The sequence below is a fragment of the Leptodactylus fuscus genome, chromosome 2 (assembly GCF_031893055.1).
Source record: "Leptodactylus fuscus isolate aLepFus1 chromosome 2, aLepFus1.hap2, whole genome shotgun sequence".
Classification (NCBI taxonomy): domain Eukaryota; kingdom Metazoa; phylum Chordata; class Amphibia; order Anura; family Leptodactylidae; genus Leptodactylus; species Leptodactylus fuscus.
The window spans coordinates 244,242,270-244,269,358 of record NC_134266.1 but is presented as its reverse complement, the minus strand read 5'-3'; the positions used below and the strand labels follow the sequence as shown (position 1 = coordinate 244,269,358).

At 43.9% G+C, this 27,089-nt stretch overlaps 1 protein-coding gene across 1 annotated transcript in view; it reads left to right on the top strand.

Annotated features, from left to right (window-relative positions):
- Window positions 1–26,652, top strand: part of USP12 (ubiquitin specific peptidase 12) — a 53,339-nt gene extending 26,687 nt beyond the window's left edge. Inside the window, exons 3-9 of the mRNA XM_075265938.1 lie at window positions 2,658–2,871; window positions 5,974–6,203; window positions 14,167–14,243; window positions 16,992–17,075; window positions 19,425–19,622; window positions 22,387–22,465; window positions 25,806–26,652. Of these exons, the coding sequence (XP_075122039.1) occupies window positions 2,658–2,871; window positions 5,974–6,203; window positions 14,167–14,243; window positions 16,992–17,075; window positions 19,425–19,622; window positions 22,387–22,465; window positions 25,806–25,907 (984 nt within the window). The 3' untranslated portion in view covers window positions 25,908–26,652. The remainder of the gene's footprint in view (window positions 1–2,657; window positions 2,872–5,973; window positions 6,204–14,166; window positions 14,244–16,991; window positions 17,076–19,424; window positions 19,623–22,386; window positions 22,466–25,805) is intronic.
- The last annotated feature ends 437 nt before the right edge of the window (window positions 26,653–27,089 follow it).

The following is a 27,089-nucleotide window of genomic DNA, read 5'->3' as shown; positions in this document are numbered from 1 at the left end:
CGCGCCGGTTTTGGAAATCGCAGCGTGTCCGCGCTGCGGTTTTTACCACAAAGTGGGCATGGGATTTGTAACAATCCCATCCACTTTGCAATTACTGTAAAACGCCGCTTTTTTTTTCCTGTCACGTTTCCGCTGCAGGCAAAAAGCTTTCCGACCCGTGGGGCCCCGGCCGAAAGGCCAAAAATAAGAAAACCCTGGTGAGAAACAGGACTAGCAGTACCATAATGGGAGGTATATACGAATACATATGTCTCCAGACTAATGTGTGGATGTATTATATTGGAATTTATTGTCTCCGCCATAGAGGTTTACCTTGAGTTTAATGGACTAAACAACGACTATAAAGTGTCAATAGCCAGAACCAGACTATAGATGTATAAATGGGCTCCAACAATGGTAGAGTTCTCAGAAATACACAGGAAAACTGTCTCTTGTCTTCTCCGTTTTTTTTTTTCTTTAACTGAAAAAACCCCTTTCTTCTAAAATGCCATTGTGCTGGGATGTATAACACAGACTTCCATAAGTGATGGCAAAGTTCCCAGGTAATGAACTTTACACAAGAACGCCGCGGCCGATGCGCTTTCTTAGGTTTATATAAGGAATGTTCCTTGGAAAGCATGGCCGCTGTTTAAAGGGGTGGAGCTTTAGTCCCCACGGTTCAACATTAGTTAAAAAATATACAGCAGTATTCCATTAGAGGGAACCTGTCGGGTGAATTAGGGTTAATAAACTATTAGCACGCACCAGGGATTCAGTGTCCTAGATAAGCTCATAGTATGCCGGTCTGCAAAAATGAACTTCATAGGTAGCCCTTGGGTGAGCCACCGTGAGCTAACGCGACCGCAAACATGCACCGTGAAAATCGCGGTGCTAACGTCCCGTAAACGCGGCACATTGCGTGCCGCGTTTACTCCGTGTGAATAGGCCCTTAGCAAGATTTAGGGTAAGCTCACACAGGGTTTTTTTTGGATCAGAACCTGAGGTGGAGGCCGCCTCAAGTTCCACTCCAAAATACGGGTAGCCGCGACTGAATGCCGGTGCACTGCAGCGGCATCCTGCTGCGCACTCTGCTCCAGATTAGGCCTAATGAATGGGCCTAGTCCGGAGGAGGGAGTTGTCTTCAGGCCGAATCGTGAGGCGAAACGGCCTGAAGAATGAGCATCTCACTTCTTTTTCCGGGAGCCAAAACACACCGGTGGGAGCCGTCTTTTTGGTCAGGATTTTGCAGAGGATACAGCCTCAAAATCCTGACCAAAAAACCCCGTGTGAACTTACCCTTACTCTGCTTTTCACTCAGCAATCCTGCTTGAGTATGACCACCTGTATTCTCACATTGCTTGCTGCATTTTGGACATCAGAACAGTAGGGTCTCGTGCATATGATGGATGGGATTATGGAGCATGTCCTATCTCTCTCCATCAAAGCAGATCTGATTGGAACTTCTTATTGGAATCTGTGCAGCACAGATAGCACTCAGATGGCACTTAGAGTGGCGTCAAAGTGTCTTCCTTTAACCCCTTACAGGATAATGCTATGGAAGAGAACTGTCGGGGGGTTATGATTTATTTCCAATGTAAAGCTGAACATATATACTCACTCCATGTATCGGTGATGTCTCCTGCAGTATATACAGCTAGTTGCTCTATACTTCGTGTACAAGACACTATTATCCTTCAGATTCACATCACTTTAGCAGCAGAACACAATGACTCTGTTTACTGCTTGCAATCTCCTTTTATACATCGCCTACAAATTGCGGTTGCAGCTTCTTCTTTCAGCTGACATTTTCTTTTTATTTTCTAAGGTCACTTTACCTTCTCAGTCTTGCCATTTTACTTCTTTTCATTACTGCCTGGGCTAAATATCCACTTGACATCTCATGTAGATGCTCCAAACCGAAATCTAAACTTATCTCCAGCTCCTTGATGAGCAAAACAGAAGAAAACAACAAAAAATAAATCTTGGTCCATTTCCATGCATGTAGTCTGCTTAGTAGTGAGTGTACCTGGTATTGAAGCTTTGATCCATCCAATGGGAGGAATCTGCAGTACCGTGCACTGTCGCCACCAAGTGGTGGGGAATAAGGAGGCTGCAGAGATCACACGGGCATTGCTGTCTATTCAAACAAGCTGAACAGTGGGGGTGCTGAATGTCAGATCCCCCCCCCCCCCCCTGCCATTCTGATATTGATGGCCTATACTAAGGGTGAAATATTTAAAGGGGGATTATGTATGTCACTTTTGTAGATTTGGAGGGAAACAACTTTCAAGTGCAAATAAGACATTTGGTGCACTGGGGGCTGGGCTTCAGCCCTGGGAGCACTGACCGGACTGCTTAAGTAGGATAGGGGATGTCAAAACAGTTGGAGGATCAATGTTCACAACATCGGCAGGGGGTGGTAGCGTCTGAGTGGTAAAAGTAGTGCTCCAGGTAGCAGAAGGGCCCCCGCCCTCAATTCGCCAACTGCCTTTGCATAAGGTTTCAAAGCTGTTTTTCTCCAAATTTTCAGAAGTGGCATGCATAACAGTTATGATGTTTATGACTGTATTATGCTATTAAGTTGGACAGTATGGCGCCATGTGCTTGTATACGCCAGGAGTGGACTTCCACCATTAGTAACATACATGTGGTGACTTATGTTTCTTTTCTCTCCTCAGTTCGGGAACACCTGCTACTGCAACTCTGTCCTACAGGCACTTTATTTTTGCCGCCCTTTTCGAGAAAAAGTTCTCGCCTACAAAAGCCAACCCAGAAAGAAGGAGAATCTTCTTACCTGCTTAGCGGACCTCTTCCACAGCATAGCCACGCAAAAGAAAAAAGTTGGAGTCATTCCTCCAAAGAAGTTTATTACCAGGTTACGAAAGGAAAATGGTAACTATTCCTTATCCTTTTCTTGTATTTGTCTTCTATGTTAAAGGGGCGTTCCCATTAAAGCAAGTTATCTCCTATCCATAGCTTGCAGACGATCAGAAGAGGCTTTTGTCACCTGTTCTGAATGGAGTGGAGGTCGGTCATTGTACACACTGCTCCATTCATTTCAGTGGAGTGTTGGAGATAGCCGAACTCTGTACTTGTGCTATCTCCGGACTCCCATTGAAATGAGTGACTATATCTGTGGCTGTAGGCAAAGAAAGAGCTTCACACACTTTCTTTGCCTATTGATACGGGGTGGGACCCTAGCTTCTACACTGGAACGAAGTCTATGACTAAGAGGTTACACTACCTCGAAACGCGTCAGCGGCAGCCATGTTTCATGTAGGTCTCGTCTGATGTTTTGTCTTCGTGGACTGGTATGACATATACAAACAAAGAGATTTTTTTTACATATATATATTCTCTATGCACTTTGGTGTTTACGCTATGTGTTTTTAGCAATCTAGAATAAAAGCCATGTTTTAATTCAGTCATTTTTTCGGTGCTGGATCCTTTTTCTTATTGTGAATACTGTCTTAATGCCCTGTCCGGAGGGCGGATTCTTGCATCGACACACACATAAATAATTGATTGCAGTGGCTGTGGACAAACTACTCTTTGCATGAAACGAAGTCTGTGTCCCTGTGACATTGACTATATCTGTGGCTGTATCCCATTGAAATGAGTAGTGGTCTGAGTGGTCGGACCGCACCGATCTGCAAGTTATTCTCATTGCTAATGTTTACCTCTCTCCATATAACTGCATGGTGTCTATTTGGTAACAGTGGTGCAGGGTATTGTACCTTGTCCCCATTCACGGCCCAAAGTTGTAATAACATGCACAACCACTGTGTAGAAGACCAATTTATACAATGAAGAGGGACATTGCTCTGCTAAACACAGTGGCGCCTTCAAATATCTGAATGGCGGGAGTCCCAAAAGTCGGACCACTACTCCATCTCTTATTAATGAGCTTACGATAGACCATGTTTGATAAGAGGTGGTCCAACACCCAAGATCCTACCAACCAGTAGGTGAGAACTTCTTGGAGTGCCATGTAGAGATGAGCGAGTACTGTTCGGATCAGCCGATCCGAACAGCACGCTCCATAAAAATGAATGGATGCACCTGGTACTTCCGCTTTGACGGCGGCCGGCCGCTTAACCCCCCGTGTGCCGGCTACGTCCATTCATTTCTATGCGAGCGTGCTGTTCGGATCGGCTGATCCGAACAGTACTCGCTCATCTCTAGTGCCATGTATGTGGCTAAGGCTAGTACTGCAGTCTGATCCCGGCCTGGTACCTCTGACAGCAGATTGGACTTGGATTCCACCTCCCTCCCATCCTTTCCCACAGCTTCTGCTGTCAGGGGACTGTCAAAAAGAACAACCCCCCCCCCCCCCCCCATTCATAGTTGCTCATCGAATTACTCTATGATCAGACTAAATGTTCGAGCCAATGGCTCCCGCTCATACAACCCTATATAGGCTACGTTGTCTCCTTTGTTTTGCTACCAATTGGATGACCTTATGTGACTTTCCTGATCTTTCTGTTTTCGTGGAGAGATGAAAATGTAATACTCTCCCCGTTCCTGCTTTATAAAGCAGTTGTAAGCGGAATTTATTTAGTTTTTTTTTTGCTGAAGCTACAAGCGGGTGATGATTATCAGTGTAATCGTAGCTTGCGGTGCTTTTGTGTTGTGCACATCTGTTCACCTCCACAGAGGGTCAGTGCACATTGCCGTCCCCATGTAAGGCATGTATCGCTGCTGCACCCAAGCTTCCACTGAATTGTTACTACTCCATTATTCTCAATGCTGTGGGTGAGAATGTACAAGGTTATCAAATCTGCTAACTAGCCAATGGCATCTGGCTCATAACGCCGGCTGCGGGGGAACACTTCCACCTGAAAATTGTTGGATCGTCATTTCCAGATAATAATTATCAGAGGTTACAAAAAGACTTCTGTCCCTGGTATTGCAGCTTGGCTCTTTTTAAGAAGATGGGGCGGTGCCAATACCAAATACAGCCTAGGGGCAAGAGGGGTGCTTTGGCTAGGAGAAAAAAAAAAGACTTTTTTTTTTTTTTTTTTTTTTTTAATATATTTCTTTAAGACATATATATTTATTATTATTAATTTTTTTTTTTTTTTTTTTTTTTTTTTTTTTAATTGATGACCTGGCCGTATGATCGTACATGAATCAAAGGCCCGTGGGTGACGCAGGCGTCAGCTATTTGAAGCGGTGACGTTAAGTTCTCATTGATCACATGGCTTGTTCACAGCTCAGTCCCAAGTGAATGGCCTGAGCTGCAATGCCAAGAACAGACGCTGTACAGATATACTGAAGAGATTGTAGCCTCTTCAAACAGCTGATCGGCTGGGGGGCCCAGGAGTCAGACCTCATAAGGATAGGCCATCAGTTAGTTAGCCTGAATATCTCCTTTAATTTTGGGCAGCCTTTAGGGGCATTTGGGTGATTGAACCATCTCAGGTACTTGTGGGCTCCAGTCAACTGGGGTCAGTCTGGCGAGAACGGTGCACACAAAGCTCTGAATCTGGAGAAAGTGGAAGGAATCTAATGTCTGGGTATTTGGCCAAAATCTCGGTTATACATCTTGACAAAAGGCAAGTTATGTCCCTAAAGTGTCTAATCGAACTAAGGCCATAGGTATGCTTATACTTGTAGATACTATTAGGTTGGCCATCCTGGAAAAGTGGGCCTGAGGGGAAAACCCCAATCCCCCATCGCACTCTGTGCCAAACCTTATAAGTAGTCAGTAAAAGTGGATCTCTAAAGACGAAAGAATATGAAAGGTGAAGAAGGTTAGGAATGGAGCCTTGAGTGGCCAAGACCCCATCCACAAAGCAAGAAGTCCCATGGAGCCCTTCAGCTACAATGCGTTATAGTCATGCAGTGTTATAGTCATGCATATCAGGGAAATTGATTCCTCCATTTTCTTTTGGCTGCTGCAAAGCCCTCTTTTTATGATTGCATAAGGTTTGTGCTCTAGTTCTAGGCAATTTGTGACTTGCTGTAACACGAGTCTGATTTCTATTCCAGAGCTTTTTGATAACTACATGCAACAGGACGCTCACGAATTCTTAAACTACCTGCTCAACACCATAGCGGATATCTTACAAGAAGAGAGAAAGCAAGAGAAACAAAATGGCCGGATACCCAACGGAAACATTGATAATGAGAACAATAACAGCACACCAGACCCCACCTGGGTGCACGAGATCTTTCAGGGAACGTTAACTAATGAAACCAGATGTCTTACGTGTGAGACGGTGAGTGGTTCCTTCTTTCTATTTCTTTTATTCAGGCCTTCACTCATTTCACGTCAGCCCTCATGAATGGCCGAGTGGTATCTCAGAGTGGACATAAAACAAACATATAAAGCAAAGACTCCCTGCAAGACTTTCTGCAAGTTCTTGAAACTGTTTTATAGAAGTCTGGCCCCGAGAAGGGAGTAATGACCGTGTTACCATGCATTACTATGGTTGTGCTACTCAGCAGTTCACATGTCCAAAGGCAAACTAACTGGACTACCAAGGGCAGAGCAATGGCAGGTGTGGAATTATATATCCCTAAGACTTCATGCACGATTCTGGTACAGTTGGAATTTTTTTTTCTGACCCCACCACTCTTGAGCAATAAATGCTTTGAGTTTTGGTGGCTGATATGCTACCTAGATTCTCTAATGTCAAGGGGGTGGTTTCAAGCAGGAGCAGGCAAGGGGGTGTGACTCCAGCCATAGATCTGAATCGCACCCCTTGTCTGCTCCTGCTTGACATTAGAGAGTCTTGTTATCATATCGAGCACCAAAATTAACTGCACTGATTGCTCAGGAAAAGTGAGGGGTAGAGAAAAATTTGCAACTGTACTGAAACTAGTGGAATAGTGCCCATCAAAGGATGAAAGGAACTCAAATTGGTCTAGCTAGTGATAGGTCCTCTTTAAATTAACCCCATGAGTAAATGACTGCTACTAGGAGAAGAGACCGTGGACATAAAAGTGAAGGGCCCCGCCATGCCAAGAAGAGAAGTCCATAGTGATGGATTGGTAATTGAAAGTATCATAACACTTCAGAGCATTTAGGCCAAGTTCACACGGGGTTCTGCGTGAACACATCCCGTTGCAGCTTTCGGCTTCAGATTAGGCCCAAATAAATGGGCCTAGTCCGGAGGGTGCTGTCGCGAGGGCAGCTCGCTTTTTTTTTTTTTCCATGAGCAGGTACAGCCCACTAGTGGAAAAAAGAATGCTAGCGGTCTACATAGACCTCTATTGTGTGGGGGCGAATTCCGTGTCAAAATCCGCCCCCTCTTGCCCCGTGTGAACGAGCCCTTAAAGAGGACCTTTCTCATCCTCGGGCGCCAGTGTTATTATATACTGCTAGAAAGCTGATAGTGCTCTGAATTCAGTGCAATGTCAGCTTTGATGGTACGCGCACGATTGCCCAAGATATTGGTACCATTCATTTTGGCACAGATATCCCTTCACTGTCAAAAGGGCTGGCCTTACTGCTCAGCCTCAAATCCATTGAAGAGTACGGTCAGGGCCCCGTTCCTCACACCCCAGGGATGATGCTAGGCTGTCTTCTTTCTAACAGCTTTCATGTGCTACAGGACGTGAAATATCCTCTTTAAAGGGATCCTATCATTGGATACCATTTTTTTCCTGACTAACACGTAGGAATAGCCTTAAGAAAGACTATTCTTCTCCTACCTTTAGATGTCTTCTCCACGCTGCGTTCGGTAGAAATCCGGGTTTTCTTCGGTATGCAAATGAGTTCTCGCAGCACTGGGGGCATTCCCAATGCTGCGAGAGAACTTTCCAGAAACTCCTCTGGAACAGCCTCTCTGTGCATCTTCTTCCGTCCTGGCTTTCAATCGTCTAGGCCTCGGGCAGAGCCGACTGCGCATGCCCAGGCCACAAGAAAATGCCCACTTACACAGTAAGTTGGTGTAAGCGTCCATTTTCTTGTGGCCACTTACACGGTAAGCTGGTGTAAGCATCCATTTTCTTGTGGCCGCGGGCATGCGCAGTCGGCTCTTCCCGAGGCCTAGAAGATTGAAAGCCAGGACAGAAGACAACGTGCAGAGAGGCCACTTCAGAAGAAGAGGCATTTTTGGAGAGTTCTCTTGCAGCATTGGGAATGCCCCCAGTGCTGCGAGAGAACTCATTTGCATACCAAAGAAAACCCGGATTTCTACTGAACGGCGGCAGGGAGAAAACCTCTAAAGGCAGGAGAAGAAGCCTTTCTTAAGGCTATTTATACCTTGTAGTCAGAAAAAAAGGGTATCCACTGATAGGATGCCTTTAAGAAAGGTTTGGTTCCTGATTATACACTAGCCTCAAGACATTCCACTGTTTTGTGTACACCGGCTAAAATTCTAGTCGTGTGCCGCAGGCAAAGGCTCACGCGGATCACTCTTTTCACATTTGTAGTTTTTTGAATAACTGCGCTGTGCTGCGAGTGAACCCTAAGCTATAGGAGCTGGATGTGATCGGGATGGATTTTGAGTCACTGGAAGAAGCTGAAGCATACAATATTCTGGAAAGTTACAGAGCTTTTCATCATACACGTGACAGAATAAACCCAGATGCTTTATTATTCAGACTGCTCACAATATGGCCACTTATCTTTCCCCATGACGTATTATATGGTGAGGAATGTAAACAACATTGGTCTCTTCAAAATCCAGTTTATTGTGGCTTCACCACATTGTGGATTTTGTCAGCTTTGTTTGGCATGACCGATCTTTCGCAGAATCATGTCGGCCGTGTTCACGTCAAGCTAATAACTTACAATTTCCTGGCTGAGATTGTTATTACCGTCCCAATAAATCCAAGGTAATGCAGCCATGTGGAGGGTAAATCCATTACACACATTTGTTGTGCCGTCTGGACCCAGGCCTTATCTATTATACTACAAATTGAGTATATTGGTTTAACGTCACAGACGTAGACAAACGTTGCTTTGGTTTCCCATTATATATAATGGGAAAACAAATCAAAATGACTTAATCGCTTAATAGGTAATGTTGTTTTCAGCAAACGGTGAACACCAAACCCCCCCCCAAAAAGGCCACCCTCCCCAACTTTTTTTCCAGCTTCCCAGGATAATAAATGGAGCCATTAGGAAGTACAATTTGTCCTGCAAAATATAAGGCCTACTACTCTTAACCCTTTCGCTGCCAGGCACGTACACTGTAGTGCTCCCAAGGTGGCACTTCAGTAGCGGAGGACGTACTTAGTACGTCCTCCCTACTAATGCCGATATCTCTGGACTGCATCAACATATCTTGATGCTTTAAAATGCATTTTAAAGAAGAGACTCTCATCTTTAAAATGATACCAGGGACTTGATGATTTTACTTACAGTCTTGGAGCCATTCACTGTTGAACACACTATTTGGCATTGAGATCCAACTGGAGATCTCAATTCCCGACAGTGTTTCAACAGTGAATTTCTCCAAAACTTTACATCCAATCATCGAGTTCTTGATCTCATTTTAAAGATGAGATTCTCCTCTTTAAAATGCAATTGAAAGCATCAAGATATGTTGATGGAGCTCTATATCTTTGGACTGCAAAGTGTCCCCCCCCCCCCTCCTGTCTAAGCAAGCAATTTGCGATCTAACAAGAAAGGAAGAGGGACACGAGCAGTGCAGCAGAGAGAGAGACAGAGAAACAATCTGACTCTCTTCATAACTTGTATGTGACAGCAGGAGGGGGGTGGCAGGGACTCTATTGTCCCTATTAACCCTTCTCCTGCCAATCAGAGCGTATACTATACATTTGTCTCTGATTGTCACATACAGTTATAATGTAATTCCCCCTGAGCTTTACTAGTGGGGTATTCTTATGTTATACCTCCTGAACATAACCAGGAAGTTTATTGGCACTGTGACCCAGACGTTTACCATTGTCCAGGTCGCAAGCCAAAAAAAAAAAAGGTCGCACCAAACACTTACACAACATATACATAAAGTCGCAAATAAAGTTTACATTTCACCCAATCCCTGTCCTGTCTATACCTGAGCTTTCTACAGTAAAATACGTCTCTAGTGATGTCTGTTACACACTAAAATAATAGTAATAACGATTATCACTAGAGATGAACATATAGATTGCTAAAATTATTATAGGGGGATGGAAAATAACATTTTTATGTAAAGTCCTATTTAATTTGCATGCACAAAATGGGATGGCGCATTTCTGCGATTTTGGCGATTCTTTAACACCCGCCCCTGTAAATATATACATGTGTGGTATGTATGAACTCCTCACATATTGCAGTTTTATGGACAGTACATTGTTTGCAGAAAGGGATTTCTTGAGCCGCACTTTAGTGGCAAATTTGAATTTTTGCGCAATTTTTGCTAGCAATCTCTGTTTGCTGCAAAGTTGCATGAAGGTGGTTGTATATATAAACTATTAAATTGTGTTTTTATATATGGTATGCTGTGTACTTTGAAAAAAGTTAGATTTTGGTATCACAGTCACCGTTTGGGAGGTGCAGTATAGCTTTTTAACATATTAGTGAACAACAGCAAAATCCTGCTTGTCTTCTGTATTCGTGTTTTTGGGAGTCCAAGCTCTTGTTGTAGTTGATGTTTGCGGTACATATAGTATATATACACATTGTATATACCATAAGCTATTATTTTAAAAGTATTTTGTATATGAATGTGAGATTGAACATGAGTTTTAGGTGCAAATATGTGTTTTAGCGTATTTTTTTCAAAAAATTATTTGTGTTGGTCGCAAAGTTGCATGAAGGTGGATGTGGCTATCGATGACCCATTAAGACATTTGTAATCTTCAGATTGTCTACTTTCAAAAAATATATAGGGTTTAGGGGTTCACTTACTTTTCATGGTGTGTAATCCCTACATTTTATAGGATGATACTTTTTTTTAACATTTCCAGCTTCAAAGCAGGTTTTTGTTCCTTCCAGTTCTAGCGATTTTCTGAAGACACGTGCATGCGGGTTCAGGCCATAGTGATATGTATGAACTCTGCACATGTTGAACTCTTATTTTTAGGAGGTTTGGTGCATTTAATTTTTTGTTTGGTTTCCGCTTTTAACAACTAATATACATTTATTTGCATTTTTTTCATAAAACATTCACTTAAAATCAAAATTGCATGAAAGTGCCTGTTCGTATACAGTACCAAGTGGCATTCTGACAATGCTGCAGGTGTCTACTTTAAGAAAATATATAGGTATGGGGGGGTTGGATGCTTTTTTAATGTTGCAATTTAGGTTTGATTTGTCCATCTCAAAACTGTGAAAATTGCTCTGGCTACTGGAGGTGCAAAATTTCCAGAGACCCTTGGCAGCGAAAAGGTTAAAATGGAAAAACGTAGAAGTTATGGCTTAAGTGGTGAAAAATGTAATATATAATAGTCTGTGCCGCACTGTATAGGCACACCTTTCTTGGTGATTTCTTCTTTAAGTATGATATGTTAGGTTCACACCTAGTATAAGCACACCTGGATTTCCGTTCTTCAGGTCTGCTTGGGAACCCAAAAAATGGATACCCGATCCGCTTAAAAAGCTTAAAATCTTAATGTGCCGTCACTCGGTCAAGGAGTTTGGTGCCAGGAAAAGGCTTCTCATAGCCATAGCAAAATAGAAATAAATTTCCTGCACTCAAATTAATGCTTCCAAAATATTGTGAACTTTTATTAACATCCGACAAAAACGTTTCGGTCTTATATAGACCTTCTTCAGTTTGTCTTAAAAATACAAAAGGAAATAACAAAATATAAGTGATTCCATCTCATAAATATAGTACAAATAATATACAAATAACATACAGACAATAGTACACAACAAGGTAATCAATGGTGTTAGATATATAGCCCAAAAGGTATAGGGTTTATAAGACATGTGCATATCTGGGTAACACCATAAAATGAGCAGACAATAGTAGAGCATGCATAAACAGGTGAAGTAGGTGTATTCAACAAGATGATATACTGCCAAACCGAATAGGATATGTCGCCGTGCTTCTACTGAGGAATGGTGCCCAGCTTACTAGACAAAATGTTATGTCCTATGAATACATTGGTATCACAAATCCTGTACAATCTTACCGGTGGGGTATAGTGGAAAGTGGAAGCTTCTGAAAGGGTCCAGGTCAGAGGGTACAGTAGAGGTATGAGAGTGTGGGGTTAAAAGGGATTTTTGGCGCCAAGAGCCATCAGACCGGGAGCCCCGCCCCTAAAGGGGGCGTGGCCCCAAGCCAAAGGACCCTCGGCGCCCCCCCACAATGTCTAATAAGCTAAGGGGGAGAAGGAAGAGAAGGAGGATGGCGTTGGTGGTATAGAGGGCAGACACAGGTTTCCCTGTGTCCGCAGCGTTATTAGCCGCCCCGTGGAGTGTGGAAGTCGGGCACTTCCGGTTCGCGTGTGCCGCGACCGGAAGTTATGCGTTCCACTGTGGAACGCACAAGGAAGACGGGCACTTCCGGCTCGCATGTGCCGCGGACGGAAGTTATGCGTTCCACAGTGGAACGCATCGGGGGAAGTATGTTGTTTGGCTAAGATAGCCGATAATAGGAGAGAACTAATGGAGTAAATCACCTAATGGAGTAAATCACAGGAAAGAAGAAAGGAAGGAGAAAATATAATAAAAATGGAAAATAAAGAATAAAAAATAAAAAACAAGGACAGGTGTATAATGGAATAACCATGCGTTCCAGGCTGGAACACATGGAGGAATTAAAGGGACATGTGTATATAAGAGGAAAAAGGAAAAAAAGGGGAAAAAAAGGGGGAAAAAAGAAAAAAGGAGAAAAATGAGAAAAAAAGGAAGAAAAAAGTGAAGAAATAATGGGGAAAAAAGGGGGGAAAAATCAGAAGAGAGGGGGGGGGGGGTACTAGGGGGAGGGGGGGGGAGAAGGAAAAAAGAAAAAAGAGGTGAGGGAGGGGAAAGGGGGAACGAAAGGAAAAAAGAAAAAAAGAAAAAAAGAAAAAAAGTGGGTAAGGGGCAGCGAACTACCCCTTGTAAGAAGACACCGGTAAGTATTGCCCGGGCACCATAATTTTCCTCCTAGGTCATAATCGATTCTGCAGAGAAAGAAAAATAGATTTTAGTAATCAAATAAAGAGTCTAAGCAAAGACTTAACAAAAACTCCTGATGTCATAATCGCGGTTCAGTCCGCGAGGCTCTAGTGTTTGGAATTTGTGAATCTAAAAAGCCTCTCTGAATTTTAATGTTTTAATTCTGTCACCCCCTCGTCTGGCCTTGGGTATATGTTCTATGACCTGGAATTTTAACTGAGAAATGGTGTGTTTGGCTTGGTGGAAGTGGTAGGGAATTGGTAATTTTTTAGTTCGTATGGTACTCTTATGTTGAGAGATACGGTCACGAATGGCCTGTGTCGTTTCTCCAATATACGCTAAACCACATGGGCATTTAATCATGTAGACTACAAAATTAGTGTCGCAACTAAAGTAGTCTTTAATAGGAAACTTCCTACCTGTGTGTGGATGTGTAAGATGGTCACCTTTCTGAATGTTATTGCACTTCCACTTTCCACTATACCCCACCGGTAAGATTGTACAGGATTTGTGATACCAATGTATTCATAGGACATAACATTTTGTCTAGTAAGCTGGGCACCATTCCTCAGTAGAAGCACGGCGACATATCCTATTCGGTTTGGCAGTATATCATCTTGTTGAATACACCTACTTCACCTGTTTATGCATGCTCTACTATTGTCTGCTCATTTTATGGTGTTACCCAGATATGCATATGTCTTATAAACCCTATACCTTTTGGGCTATATATCTAACACCATTGATTACCTTGTTGTGTACTATTGTCTGTATGTTATTTGTATATTATTTGTACTATATTTATGAGATGGAATCACTTATATTTTGTTATTTCCTTTTGTATTTTTAAGACAAACTGAAGAAGGTCTATATAAGACCGAAACGTTTTTGTCGGATGTTAATAAAAGTTCACAATATTTTGGAAGCATTAATTTGAGTGCAGGAAATTTATTTCTATTCCGCTTAAAAAGCTGTTACTCATGGAGTCCCGTGGACACCAAGGACTATAATGGGATCCTCTGGGTTTCATAGGACTTTTTCTCTCTGCATTTTTCAAGCGGAATGGAGGACAGAATCCCCAAACGGAAACCAAGTGCTAGCGTGAAGCCAGCCTTATCATGTGTAATAGGACATAAGCTCATTGTTTGTCTAATTTATGTTTCTCTTTACAGATAAGCAGTAAAGATGAAGATTTTTTAGATCTTTCTGTAGATGTTGAACAAAATACATCAATCACACACTGTTTAAGGTAATTGTTAGCGTGAAACTGCTCCCCCTGCCTCCTGCTTGTAAGAGCTGCCAGGGAGAAACCTAAGTCAAGCAGCATTCAGAGAAGAATATCGTAAGGCAGAATTTTATAGGAATATACAGGGCTCTGTGTAGAAGTACTTGCAGAGGGCAGAAAAAAAGCAATGTTTACACTAGATTCACATTGCCATAGGCTCTCCATTGGTCTGTTGGAGAACCAGAACAACAGATAAGTGGACCGCTAATCTAGTGGACTCTATTGGCTATAATGGGTTCTGTTGGATGTCCTTTGTTTGAAGGGGCAGGACGAAAAGCTGTGTGCAGGACTCTTTCGTCCACCAACTTCAGGTTGACTTTACAACAGAGTCTCCAATGGAAAGTCTGGCAAAAATGTGAATGTAGCCTTAGATGGCACTATTATTTATTTATTTATTTATTTATTTATTTATTTAATTAATTAATTAAAGACCATCATCCTCTTGCCTTCCTTCGTATTTATCCCCTCTTCACAGGGTTATTGATAACCGACATATTGGTAGGGGGTCCAACTGCTCAGACCCCCACTGATCAGGAGAATAGGGGAATTCTGAGTGGAGCTGGGGTCAGGCAGCACACGCATTGCTCCATTTATTTCAGTGCTAGAGGTAAATGAGTGCTGTGCTTTTTGTAGATTGTGAGCCCATATAGGGATCACAATGTACATTTTTTATTTTCCCTATCGGTATGTCTTTTGTAGAAAGGGAGGAAATCCACGCAAACACGGGGAGAACATACAAACTCCTTACAGATGTTGTTCCTGGCGGGATTTGAACCCAGGACTCCAGCGCTGCAAGGCTGCAGTGCTAACCACTGAGCCACCGTGTCGCCCCAGTGCTGTGATTTTAGATAGTTCTCCCTTTTGATCAGTGGAGGTCTAAGCTGTTGTACCACCACCAATCTACAAGTTATCCCTTATGCTCTGGATAGGGAATAATATGCTCCTTTAACATGATTATACCTAGGACCAATGAACCATGTTGATCAGGAGTTGAGCACTTGAACACCCCTTTTCTGTGTAGAGCATGATGGATGCTATTTATTTCTCTCTTCTATGCTGTAGAATAGACGTATATATCTGCTTAACACAATTCCCCATGTCTTTACATGGTCTTTTATGTAGCATGCAAAGTTTAAAGGGGTGTCCAAGATTGTTAAAACAAGGCTAGTTTCTTCCAAAAATGTATCTACTTCCGTGGTCCCATATACTTCAGGGGTCCCATAAAGTCTCATAGAAGGAGATGTGTACTATAAACTATACAGTAAATGTATTTGGGGCTTCTGGTACAGATGTTGCATTGTGGCTCAGGAGCGATACCAGACATGGCCTATGAGCATATGCGGCACTATTTCTGGAAGAAAGTAGTCATGTTTTTTTTCAGTACTGAACAATCCCTTCAAAGATACACTAAGTAAAATGGTAGAAGTTCTTTGCTGTAGTAGTAGATGAGCAGTAGTTGCACAGACTGTGTTCTGGTTCTGTCCATTCTAGAAAGGCGTTGGACTAACACAGCTAGGCTGCAGGTATATTTCTGGCAGCATGCTTTTTTTTTTTTCCTGTAGCAGAAGCAGAATTGTGAATCCAGCTCTGGGCTATAATTCGGACTGTGAATCTGTGCAAGATGTGTAATGCAATGTAATAGTAACATCGCTTGACTTTTTATTGTTTGTAAACTGAAAATGGACAAAATCATAAACTTCATTTTCTTCGGTGATAAATGTGTGATCCCTAGGGGTCTGCCTGCTGGTGCACACACCGATCACAAGGATAAAAGTCCCCAAGTCCTAGTTATAAATTGAATAGTCGTGTGCTTGTGTGACCACTGCGCTATTCACTTCTCTGCGACCGATGGAGGACGACCGCAGACTGTCCCAAAGAAGTGAATAAGGTGGTGATCATACACGGGCACTACGGCTCCATTCACACAGGAATTCACATGATCATTGGGGGTCCTAAAATGGATGATAGATGGGTTATCCTCCTTAAAGGGTTTGTCCAGTCACTGCAAAACCATTTACGAGAACCATGGTGTTTTGCGTCCTAGTTTTGAGTGGAGCTTCTGGTCAGACAGTACAGGCTGCTCCATTTATTTCAGTGGGATCACCAGAAATGGCTGAAACACTGTATTAGTCTCTGACAGTCTCATTGACACTCTGTCTAACCAACAGCTCCATTCAAAACTGAGGTGTAGGGATGGGATCCCCAACAATTGGCAAGTTTCCCCCAACCTATGATAGGTGGCAACTTGCAGATACCAGGGCACCCCTTTAAAGGCCCGTTCACACGGGCACAGAGGGGGCGGATTATGGCGCGTAATCCACGTCATAATCTGCCCCCTCACAATGGTGGTCTATGTAGACCGCCAGGCTTCTTTTTTCCTTGAGCGGCATGCCACGACAGTCGTGGCAGGCAGCTTTTGACCCGAGAGTGACGCGGCTCACCCCGTCACTCTCTGTGCCAAAACCCGCTATACCGCCCCCCCGTGTGAACTAGCCCTAAGACTTCATTTATTGTGTGTCTTTCTGATAAACCCTATATAATATTTCTATACCCCCTGTATATTCCCCATGCTGTGCTGATGTACGTTAGTATCCCATGATCTCCTGAAGCCTGTCAGACTGGAGCAGTTGTATTACCTCTCCTCGTTCTGAGTGACTGTCAGTCGTCGCCAATTGATTTTAATTAATTTTATGTATTTATTCATTTACGTAGGGGTTTCAGCAACACGGAGACCCTTTGTAGTGAATACAAATATTACTGTGAAGAATGTCGCAGTAAACAGGAAGCACATAAAAGGTAACGTCTTATGTAACATTTCTATACTGAGTCCCGATATCATGTTCTATCTCATTATATGTTATATTGCTTGTCATTATACATCAACGTTCAATCCCAGCGACCTTCATCATTATGGGATCCTGGCAGTGCATTGTATACAGCTCTGTATAGATGTATACAAGAACTCACACAGTCTGGAGAAAATACCAAAAGGGTTTATGTTACACCTTTTCCTTACTCCTACTATAGGGTTCTAGAGGTAAAGCCCCATCAGTCATGAAATTGCAAATCCTAGTAAGACATATGGCCAGGTAAAGGGGTTGTCTAATGTAATGTAGAATTAGGGAATTCTCAGTTAGAGGATATATATGAGTTAAATAAAGTTTACCAGTGGATTTGCTCACTGAAATACGTGCAGGTCCCTAGAGCCACAATGAATAGATATACAGAGTACAGCGGGGTGTCAGCGGTCCCTGTGTTCAGCCTCCGCCATGACTCCACTGTATTCTTACTGCAGGTCCCTAGACTAGAGCAGAGTCACTTATGTGACCAAGAGTCCATGCGTCAGCAGGGGAGGCGGAGGGACAAGACTCATGGCCTTCCCTGACGCATTCTGGAAATGTAATCCTTGAAGCTCCAGGGGACCTGGGTATATACTAGTAAGAAAGCGTAACCCCTTTATTGTAGAGGCCCTTTAAACAAAAGTGGAAAGCCCAGTAGAAAGTGTGTCTCCCCTCTGGAGGACCTGTGCTACACTGCAAATAGTCCCCATCAATATCAATGGGTTATGCGATGCAGGAAAACAACACTGACTGTCAGGACTGTACACCGGTTATAGCTGATGATTTTGGGCAACATCTGGGGACACTTTTGGATCGTTTCATTGTCAAGTGCAGGGGACTGTCTAATTCCAGAGCATAATCATTATGGTTTTCCACATGTAAACGAAAGAAACTTGCGCATAAGCTTTTAATTCTCCAAACTGGACATATGGCCTAATTTCAGTCTGGGGTGTTAGTGAGCGGTGATGAGAGGGGTTTGCTGTCTGACTCGGATCCCCTCTCTGTCTCTGCATCAGCCATGAGTTAGAAGGGGGCAGGAATGATGAAGGGTAATTTGGGACACTAAACCACCCACACTTACTTATGGATTGGGGGTTAAGTGTAGCAAATAGCCTTGTTGTTAAGCTGTTTAAGGAAAAACAGCTTGGGGACGGCTTACATACAGTCAGTTTAAAAACCCATTCATTTCAATGGGTTTTTAAAGCAAACCGCCGGTGTCCATATTCAGCCTCTCCGCCGTGAAACCGTTTTTTGTTTTGTTTTTTTTTTGTACATGCTGCATGTGTGACTTTGTGTCCACGCAAAAAAAAAAAAACAAAAAAAAAAACTGTTTCATGACGGAGAGACTGCATACGGACACTTGTGGTTTGAATGAAATGAATAGGTTTTAAAACTGACCGTATCCGAGCTGTCCACAAGCTTTTATTCCTGCAATTTTGGTGGAGTCATGACAGGCGGATAGCGGCGCCCCCGAGTAAGTTTTTCATTTTTGCTGCTATGGATGGCATTAAAACAGGGTTATGTGGGACACAAACCCCCTGTCCATAAGGACCTGTTGGTAATTTAGTGTCATAAATCATCCTGACAAGTTTCCTTTAAGCTTCAAGCCAAGCAGCCAGTTCCTTTATTGTATCACTGACACAGAGTGGAGGAAGAGGATGGTCTGTACCTGTGTCAGAATGAGGAGAAGCTTTACTTCTAGGTCCACACCGTATATATTTAGATATAAAAAAAAAAAAAAAAAAAAAAACCACAACAAAACTAAAGTTGCTTTAGGCCGGGGCCCCATGTTGCAAAAACACCACAATTTGGCCTCGGCGTTTTACAGTACCTGCAAAGTGGATGGGATTCTGTCTAATCCCATCCACACACTGCAGAAAAATAGAATAGGGACAGAAAGTCGGCAGAGGAAAGCTTTGCAGACTTTCTGTGAAAAAGCAGCAGAAAAACAACGTGATGTGTTTCCGCCTTTTATGCTGTTGCCCTAAGCTGGGTTTTCTCATTATCTCACATTATTATTATTATTATTATTATTATTATTATTATTATTATTTATATAGCACCATTAATTCCATGGTGCTGTACATTATTATATTAATTCCATGGTGCTTTACATTTGGGGGTTACTTACAGTACACACAATATACAGGTAGATATAATACTAACAATGACCGACTGGCACAGTGGGGTAGAGGGCCCTGCCCGCGAGGGCTTACAATCTATGAGGGAAGGGGGGTATGTACTTATGTACTGTTAGTATCTCTACTATCTTATCATCTGATTTTGTTGTATCTGTCAATTTCAGGATGAAAGTAAAAAAGCTGCCTATGATTTTAGCTCTTCACCTAAAGAGGTTCAAGTACATGGACCAGCTGCATCGATACACAAAGCTCTCGTACCGAGTAGTCTTTCCTTTAGAGCTTCGACTTTTTAACACATCGGGAGATGCCACCAACCCAGACAGAATGTATGACCTTGTCGCTGTGGTAGTCCACTGTGGAAGGTAGGATTACCGTCTGAATATTAAGATGTAAGATGATATTAGGAAACTGATGGGAACCCCAAAACATGAATATGATAACCTTGTAACCAAAGTGGCTTACGTTCTGCTCTCTACTTAACTGATGCTTGAGGTGGTTTATGTTATTTGTAGCGTAAAGAAGTTTTCCAGGCAAAAATTTTATTTTTTAATTAGGGCAAGGGAGGTGAACCCCCCCCCCCCCAAAAAAAAAAAAAAAAAAAAAAAACTACCTTTCCCCGGAGATCCATTGCATCTAAGCTTGGTCCTGCAACTTGATTGCGAAATTCCGTACCAGTCGGGCCTGGTTCACATCTCCGTTCGGGGAGTCCGCTTGCAGCGCTTTTCTCTCCACTCTTAAAACACACAGACCCCATTATAGTCTATGGGGTCCGTGTGGTTTCTTTGCTAACTGCTTTTTAATGCATTCAGTATTCCATTTGGGGGTCTCCAAGTGGATTCCCCGAACAGAATACCGAACGCAGATGTGAGCCGAGCCTTATTGATCTCAGTGTAAGGGTCCCAGACGTCACAGCTGGCATGGGCTTCACAAAAAAAAAAAAAAAACTAGCAAATTCCTACGTGTGAATATTCCCTGATGGTACAAGCATGACTTCTGTTATTTCCAGAGATTTCAACTTTAGACTTTATCTACCATAGCCCATTATATCAAGGATATGCGTAATAAAGGACCATATCATGCAACCGGTATTGAGCCTTTAGGGAGAGAAGCGGTGAGTCATGGTTGTCCCCTATCCTCTTTACTACTGCTATAGGATCCCTCTCTCCGGATGATCTGCTTTGTTTGCAAGCTTGAGGTTGAGAAATTGTCCCAATGGTCCAAGAAAAGGAATGAATGGGAAAACAAACATCTTGCCCATCTATCTTTGTGGCTCCCTCTCTTCTGTGTACGCCGTATCTTTAAAGGGGTTGTCCAGAATGTTTGCTTTTACTCACATGCTTTAGTGATTTTTTTTCTTGCAGGATCTGGGGATTGTCTGGTTCTGACCTGGAGTCACATAACTGGAGCTAGCACCAGGCCCCTGGGTCGCTTTGCCGCCTCCCATTTTTTACATTGGATCTTGCAGACTATAGTAAAGCTTAGACCCATAGCACAGGTAACTACCTGAGAAATCTGCAGAGGAGGAAGGAGGTGGTGTATTCTTGGGGTGGGGGGCTGTTTTGATCACAAGGTGTAAGGTCAGAACTAGCCTGGAACCCCCATGTCCTGCATGGACAAAAAACCCCAAAAAACAGCGCATGTGAGTAAAATAAAACTCCCTGGACAACACCTTTATAATGTGCACTCTTCACATTGTATTATGTGCAGTTTTGGTAATATATATATGGACAACATACGTAAAGTGAACCTGTCAAGTATTTTCTGTGAGAGTCCTGCCTACACACTATGATTGACCGCTCTCTGTATACACACACTGATACAGGTATTGTTGTCAATCGCTGTGTGTGGGCGGAATATGTAGGACTCTCACTGTCTCTCATAAGAATCTTACCTTAGTTTAACTTCTATATATAAAAGTATTTATATAAAATGACCATTTATTTTGGAAATTCTGCCCCGATTCATATAACCCTATATATCACAGAGCTCAGCTTCTCCCTCTATCATATAACCCTATATATCACAGAGCTCAGCTTCTCTCCTCTATCATATAACCCTATATATCACAGAGCTCAGCTTCTCTCCTCTATCATATAACCCTATATATCACAGAGCTCAGCTTCTCTCCTCTATCATATAACCCTATATATCACAGAGCTCAGCTTCTCTCCTCTATCATATAACCCTATATATCACAGAGCTCAGCTTCTCTCCTCTATCATATAACCTATATATCACAGAGCTCAGCTTCTCTCCTATCATATAACCCTATATATCACAGAGCTCAGCTTCTCTCCTATCATATAACCCTATATATCACAGGGCTCAGCTTCTCTCCTCTATCATATAACCCTATATATCACAGAGCTCAGCTTCTCTCCTCTATCATATAACCCTATATATCACACAGCTCAGCTTCTCTCCTCTATCATATAACCCTATATATCACACAGCTCAGCTTTCTCTCCTCTATCATATAACCCTATATATCACAGGGCTCAGCTTCTCTCCTCTATCATATAACCTATATATCACACAGCTCAGCTTCTCTCCTCTATCATATAACCCTATATATCACAGAGCTCAACTTCTCTAATATATCATTTAACCCTATATATCAGAGCTCAGCTTCTGTCCTCTATCATATAACCCTATATATCACAGAGCTCAGCTTCTCTCCTCTATTATATAACTATATACCACAGAGCTCAGCTTCTCTCCTCTATCATATAACCCTATATATCACAGAGCTCAGCTTCTCTCCTCTATCATATAACCCTATATATCACAGAGCTCAGCTTCTCTCCTCTATCATATAACCCTATATATCACAGAGCTCAGCTTCTCTCCTCTATCATATAAACCTATATATCACACAGCTCAGCTTCTCTCCTCTATAGTATAACCCTATATATCACAGAGCTCAGCTTCTCTCCTCTATCATATAACCCTATATATCACACAGCTCAGCTTCTCTCCTCTATCATATAACCGTATATATCACACAGCTCAGCTTCTCTCCCTCTTTCTTATCCTGCACTCATAAATCCCCTGCCAGACTGAGACTTTTTTTCTTATTTTTTTCATTATAACTATATTGTTCCATTTTTTTCCCCGTTTTAACAGTGGTCCAAACAGAGGACATTATATTGCAATAGTGAAGAGTCATGACTTTTGGCTGTTGTTTGATGATGACATTGTAGAGGTAAGTCATTTGCTGTTGGGATCAATCTTCCTATTTGTTTTTTTTGCTTTCTGACTGGGATTCTGAGAGTAGAATTTCTGGAAAATCTGAGAAATAAAATGGTGACATTTCCCTTTTTCCTGACTTTTCCTGGCAGGGATTGTATACAGCAGCGCACACAGGTCTATTCTCACTTATGTTTAATGGGGTTTTGTGTGTCAGACAATCCTTTTGGTATGTTCAGAGATTTCCCAAATGTCACATACTGATGAAGACTAGAAACGTGTCATTCCTGCTGATGCAGATAAAGCACTGGGGGCCATTTTGTTGGTCACTATGGTGACTGGCTTTTGGGCTTTGTAATGTCCAGCTCTGCGCCCAAAGATCTTCTGTTCGCCTACTTCAAGCGATGTCTGAGGGAAATGACCATTATACACCGCTCCACGGCCCAGTACTTGCTAATATTATGGGGTCCTGTGGCCACTATGAGAGTCCCGCTCCGCTCCTCCTAATAGATAGCTGTATCTGTGCTATATACGGGGTCTTGGGCTGCTATATATTTCATCTACGTAATCCTATAGCCAGTATTCAGCTTCTTGTTATTATATTTATTGGAAATACACTTCAAATGTCCCATTGACTATTCTTTGGTATACTGGAATACATTCAGGTGTTTAACAGTGTCTGCATAGTACACAGTGTGTTTCAGTGGCATATTATGTGCGGTAGAACCTCATGGCAACATTTTTAAAGGGGAGATACTTCACTATGAAAACTCTATGCAGCGGGTTTATTGATCGTTTTTATCTTCCATATGATCAGGGACAGGTGCGCCCACAGTGAGGGCACGGTGCGGAGGACAGGTGTGCCCACAATGCGGGGGACAGGTGCGCCCACAGTGAGGGCACGGTGCGGAGGACAGGTGTGCCCACAATGCGGGGGACAGGTGCGCCCACAGTGAGGGCATGGTGCAGGGGACAGGTGTGCCCACAGTGAGGGCATGGTGCGGGGGACAGGTGTGCCCACAGTGAGGACATGGTGCGGGGGACAGGTGCACTCACAGTGAGAGCACAGTGCGGGGGACAGGTGCGCCCACAGTGAGAGCACAGTGCGGGGGACAGGTGCGCCCACAGTGAGAGTACAGTGCGGGGGACAGGTGCGCCCACAATGAGGGCACAGTGCAGAGGACAAGTGCGCCCACAGTGAGGGCAGGGGACAGGTGTGCCCAGAGTGAGAGCACAGTGCGGGGGACAGGTGTGCCCACAGTGAGGGCATGGTGCGGGGGACAGGTGTGCCCACAGTGAGAGCACAGTGCGGGGGACAGGTGCGCCCACAGTGAGGGCACAGTGCAGAGGACAGGTGTGCCCACAGTGAGAGCACAGTGCAGAGGACAGGTGCGCCCACAGTGAGGGCACAGTGCAGAGGACAGGTGTGCCCACAGTGAGAGCACAGTGCAGAGGACAGGTGCGCCCACAGTGAGGGCATGGTGCAGGGGACAGGTGTGCCCACAGTAAGGGCACGGTGTAGAGGATAAGTTCGCCCACATTGAGGGCACAGTGCAGAGGACAGGTGTGCACACAGTGAGGGCACAGTGCGGGGGACAGGTGCACCCACAGTGAGGGCATGGTGCAGAGGACAGGTGTGCCCACAGTGAGAGCACAGTGCAGAGGACAGGTGCGCCCACAGTGAGGGCACAGTGCGGGGGACAGGTGCGCCCACAGTGAGGGCACGGTGCAGGGGACAGGTGTGCCCAGAGTGAGAGCACAGTGCGGGGGACAAGTGCGCCCACAATGAGGGCACAGTGCAGAGGACAAGTGTGCCCACAGTGAGGGCAGGGGACAGGTGTGTCCAGAGTGAGAGCACAGTGCGGGGGACAGGTGTGCCCACAGTGAGGGCATGGTGCGGGGGACAGGTGTGCCCACAGTGAGGGCATGGTGCGGAGGGCATGGTGCGGAGGACAGGTGCACTCACAGTGAGGGCACAGTGCGGGGGACAGGTGTGCCCACAATGAGAGCACAGTGCAGAGGACAAGTGCGCCCACAGTGAGGGCATGGTGCAGGGGACAGGTGTGCCCACCGTAAGGGCACGGTGTAGAGGATAAGTTCGCCCACATTGAGGGCACAGTGCGGGGGACAGGTCTGCCCACAATGAGGGCACAGTGCAGAGGACAGGTGTGCCCACAGTGAGGGCACAGTGCGGGGGACAGGTCTGCCCACAATGAGGGCACAGTGCAGAGGACAGGTGTGCCCACAGTGAGGGCACAGTGCGGGGGACAGGTGCGCCCACAGTGAGGGCACAGTGCGGGGGACAGGTGCGCCCACAATGAGGGCACAGTGCAGAGGACAGGTGCGCCCACAATGAGGGCACAGTGCAGAGGACAAGTGCGCCCACAGTGAGGGCACAGTGCGGGGGACAGGTGCGCCCACAGTGAGGGCACAGTGCGGAGGACAGGTGCGCCCACAATGAGGGCACAGTGCAGAGGACAAGTGCGCCCACAGTGAGGGCACAGTGCGGGGGACAGGTGCGCCCACAATGAGGGCACAGTGCAGAGGACAGGTGTGCCCACAGTGAGGGCACAGTGCGGGGGACAGGTGCGCCCACAGTGAGGGCACAGTGCGGGGGACAGGTGCGCCCACAATGAGGGCACAGTGCAGAGGACAATTGCGCCCACAGTGAGGGCACAGTGCGGGGGACAGGTGCGCCCACAATGAGGGCACAGTGCAGAGGACAAGTGTGCCCACAGTGAGTGCATGGTGCAGGGGACAGGTGTGCCCACAGTGAGGGCACGGTGCGGAGGACAGGTGCGCCCACAGTGAGGGCACGGTGCGAGGGACAGGTGCGCCCATAGTGAGGGCAAGGTGCACGGGACGAGTGCACCCACAGTAAGGGCACAGTACAGGGGCCAGGTTCAACCACAGTGAGGGTGTGGTTCGTGGATAGAAAAAGTCACCAGGTACACTGTGACATCGCATCATACACTCATATTGCTGTCACATACAAGCTTTATGATGTCCCAGTATACAAATAATGCAACTGATTCATTCTGCATAGAAGAACAATGTGCACAGATTATGGGTCTCCATAGTAAAATTTAGTTTTCCGTTCCCCCTTTCCATTATCCAGACATCACTAACTGAAATGAATTTTACACAGTATTTTATAATATCATATACCAATTAGCCATAACATTATAATCGCCTATCAAATGTGTATAGGGTTCTCCTAGTGGTTTTTCAAGGCCTGGTCTCCACAGGACATCCTGGTTTTATCAGATGTTCTTTCTCTAATATATATTCATGAAAACCAATGAATCTTATGATAATAACTGTGTATTTGTTGCTTGCATTATCTGTTCCTACAGAAAATTGATGCACAAGCTATAGAAGAATTCTACGGGTTAACATCGGACATCTCTAAAAACTCTGAATCTGGGTATATTCTCTTCTACCAGTCTCGTGACTAAATGAGAACTGTGACAAAGACATACATTCTGCCTCATTTCTTCTTTGTACAGTCGGAACAAGGAGAAAGCACTGATTGACTAGATATGTATATATACATACACATATATGGCCAGATATATGTGTATAGGTTACATATATATGTATCTGCAACTACAGACAAGAGGAGAAAATACATGGAGTACTGGGAGCTCAGGGGGGCATTAGCGCAGTTTGCACACGCCGAAGCAAAGAACACGGATCAAGGAAACAAAGAAACTCATATCACGAGAATTGATTTATTTGCTCTCAGGAATCACGCTCACCATACAGCTCCATCACTACTACTGCTACACCAGAAACCGAGGCGCTCTTCACCGTTGGCGGGTTGGACTTCCAGTCATTGATTCTACTAGTTTGTCATATAATATTAGCTAGCTATAAGATACATGGAGTGTTCCTGAAATCTCACACTGAAGCCTGTGCATTTCCATTCTGTCCATTCTTACACCACAGGCAAAAGCGAAAAAAAACAAAAAACCTAAGCCGCTGTATAAAAAAAAAAAAAAGACAAAAAATAGATATATATATTTATATATATTTGCGCCCAGCAACCGCAATTGCCTTTCTTTTACAAGGATGGTAGAGATGAGCAGAGTCCGGTTGTTGAATGCCTGGAGAAGTCTATAATGTACGTTCTAATGATAAGCTTGGGTTCAGTAATGGGTGCCTGTCTGTCCCTTTTTTTTTTTTTTTTTTTTTTTTTTATTTGGGGACAGGGTGAAGGTGCCAGAAATAGTGATAATTTATTTTCGCACAAATGTTGACCGCGGCGCCTATGGCTGGATACAAATTTTGATTTTCTGGCTGAAAATATAGTCTCTAAATTTAATGTAAATTTGTTGTTTGTTTAATTTATTGGTCAGAGGAAAACCATCAACAATGAGTGAAAAATATATACATATACACACAGGAAATTTCTTCAATCCGATCAGTTTGCTCCCTGATATAATATCTGCATTACTAAATACTAGTATTCTTAATTGTGGAAATATAAACTATGCATTGTGCTGTTCCTCTATTACTTCTCCTGGAAATGTATTAGTAATTGACAGCATGTCCCTTAACACTATAACATTGTCCAGTCTGTGCTGACAGTGTCAGATTGTGTACAGATGTGCTCTTAAAAGGGCCTAGTTTTGAAG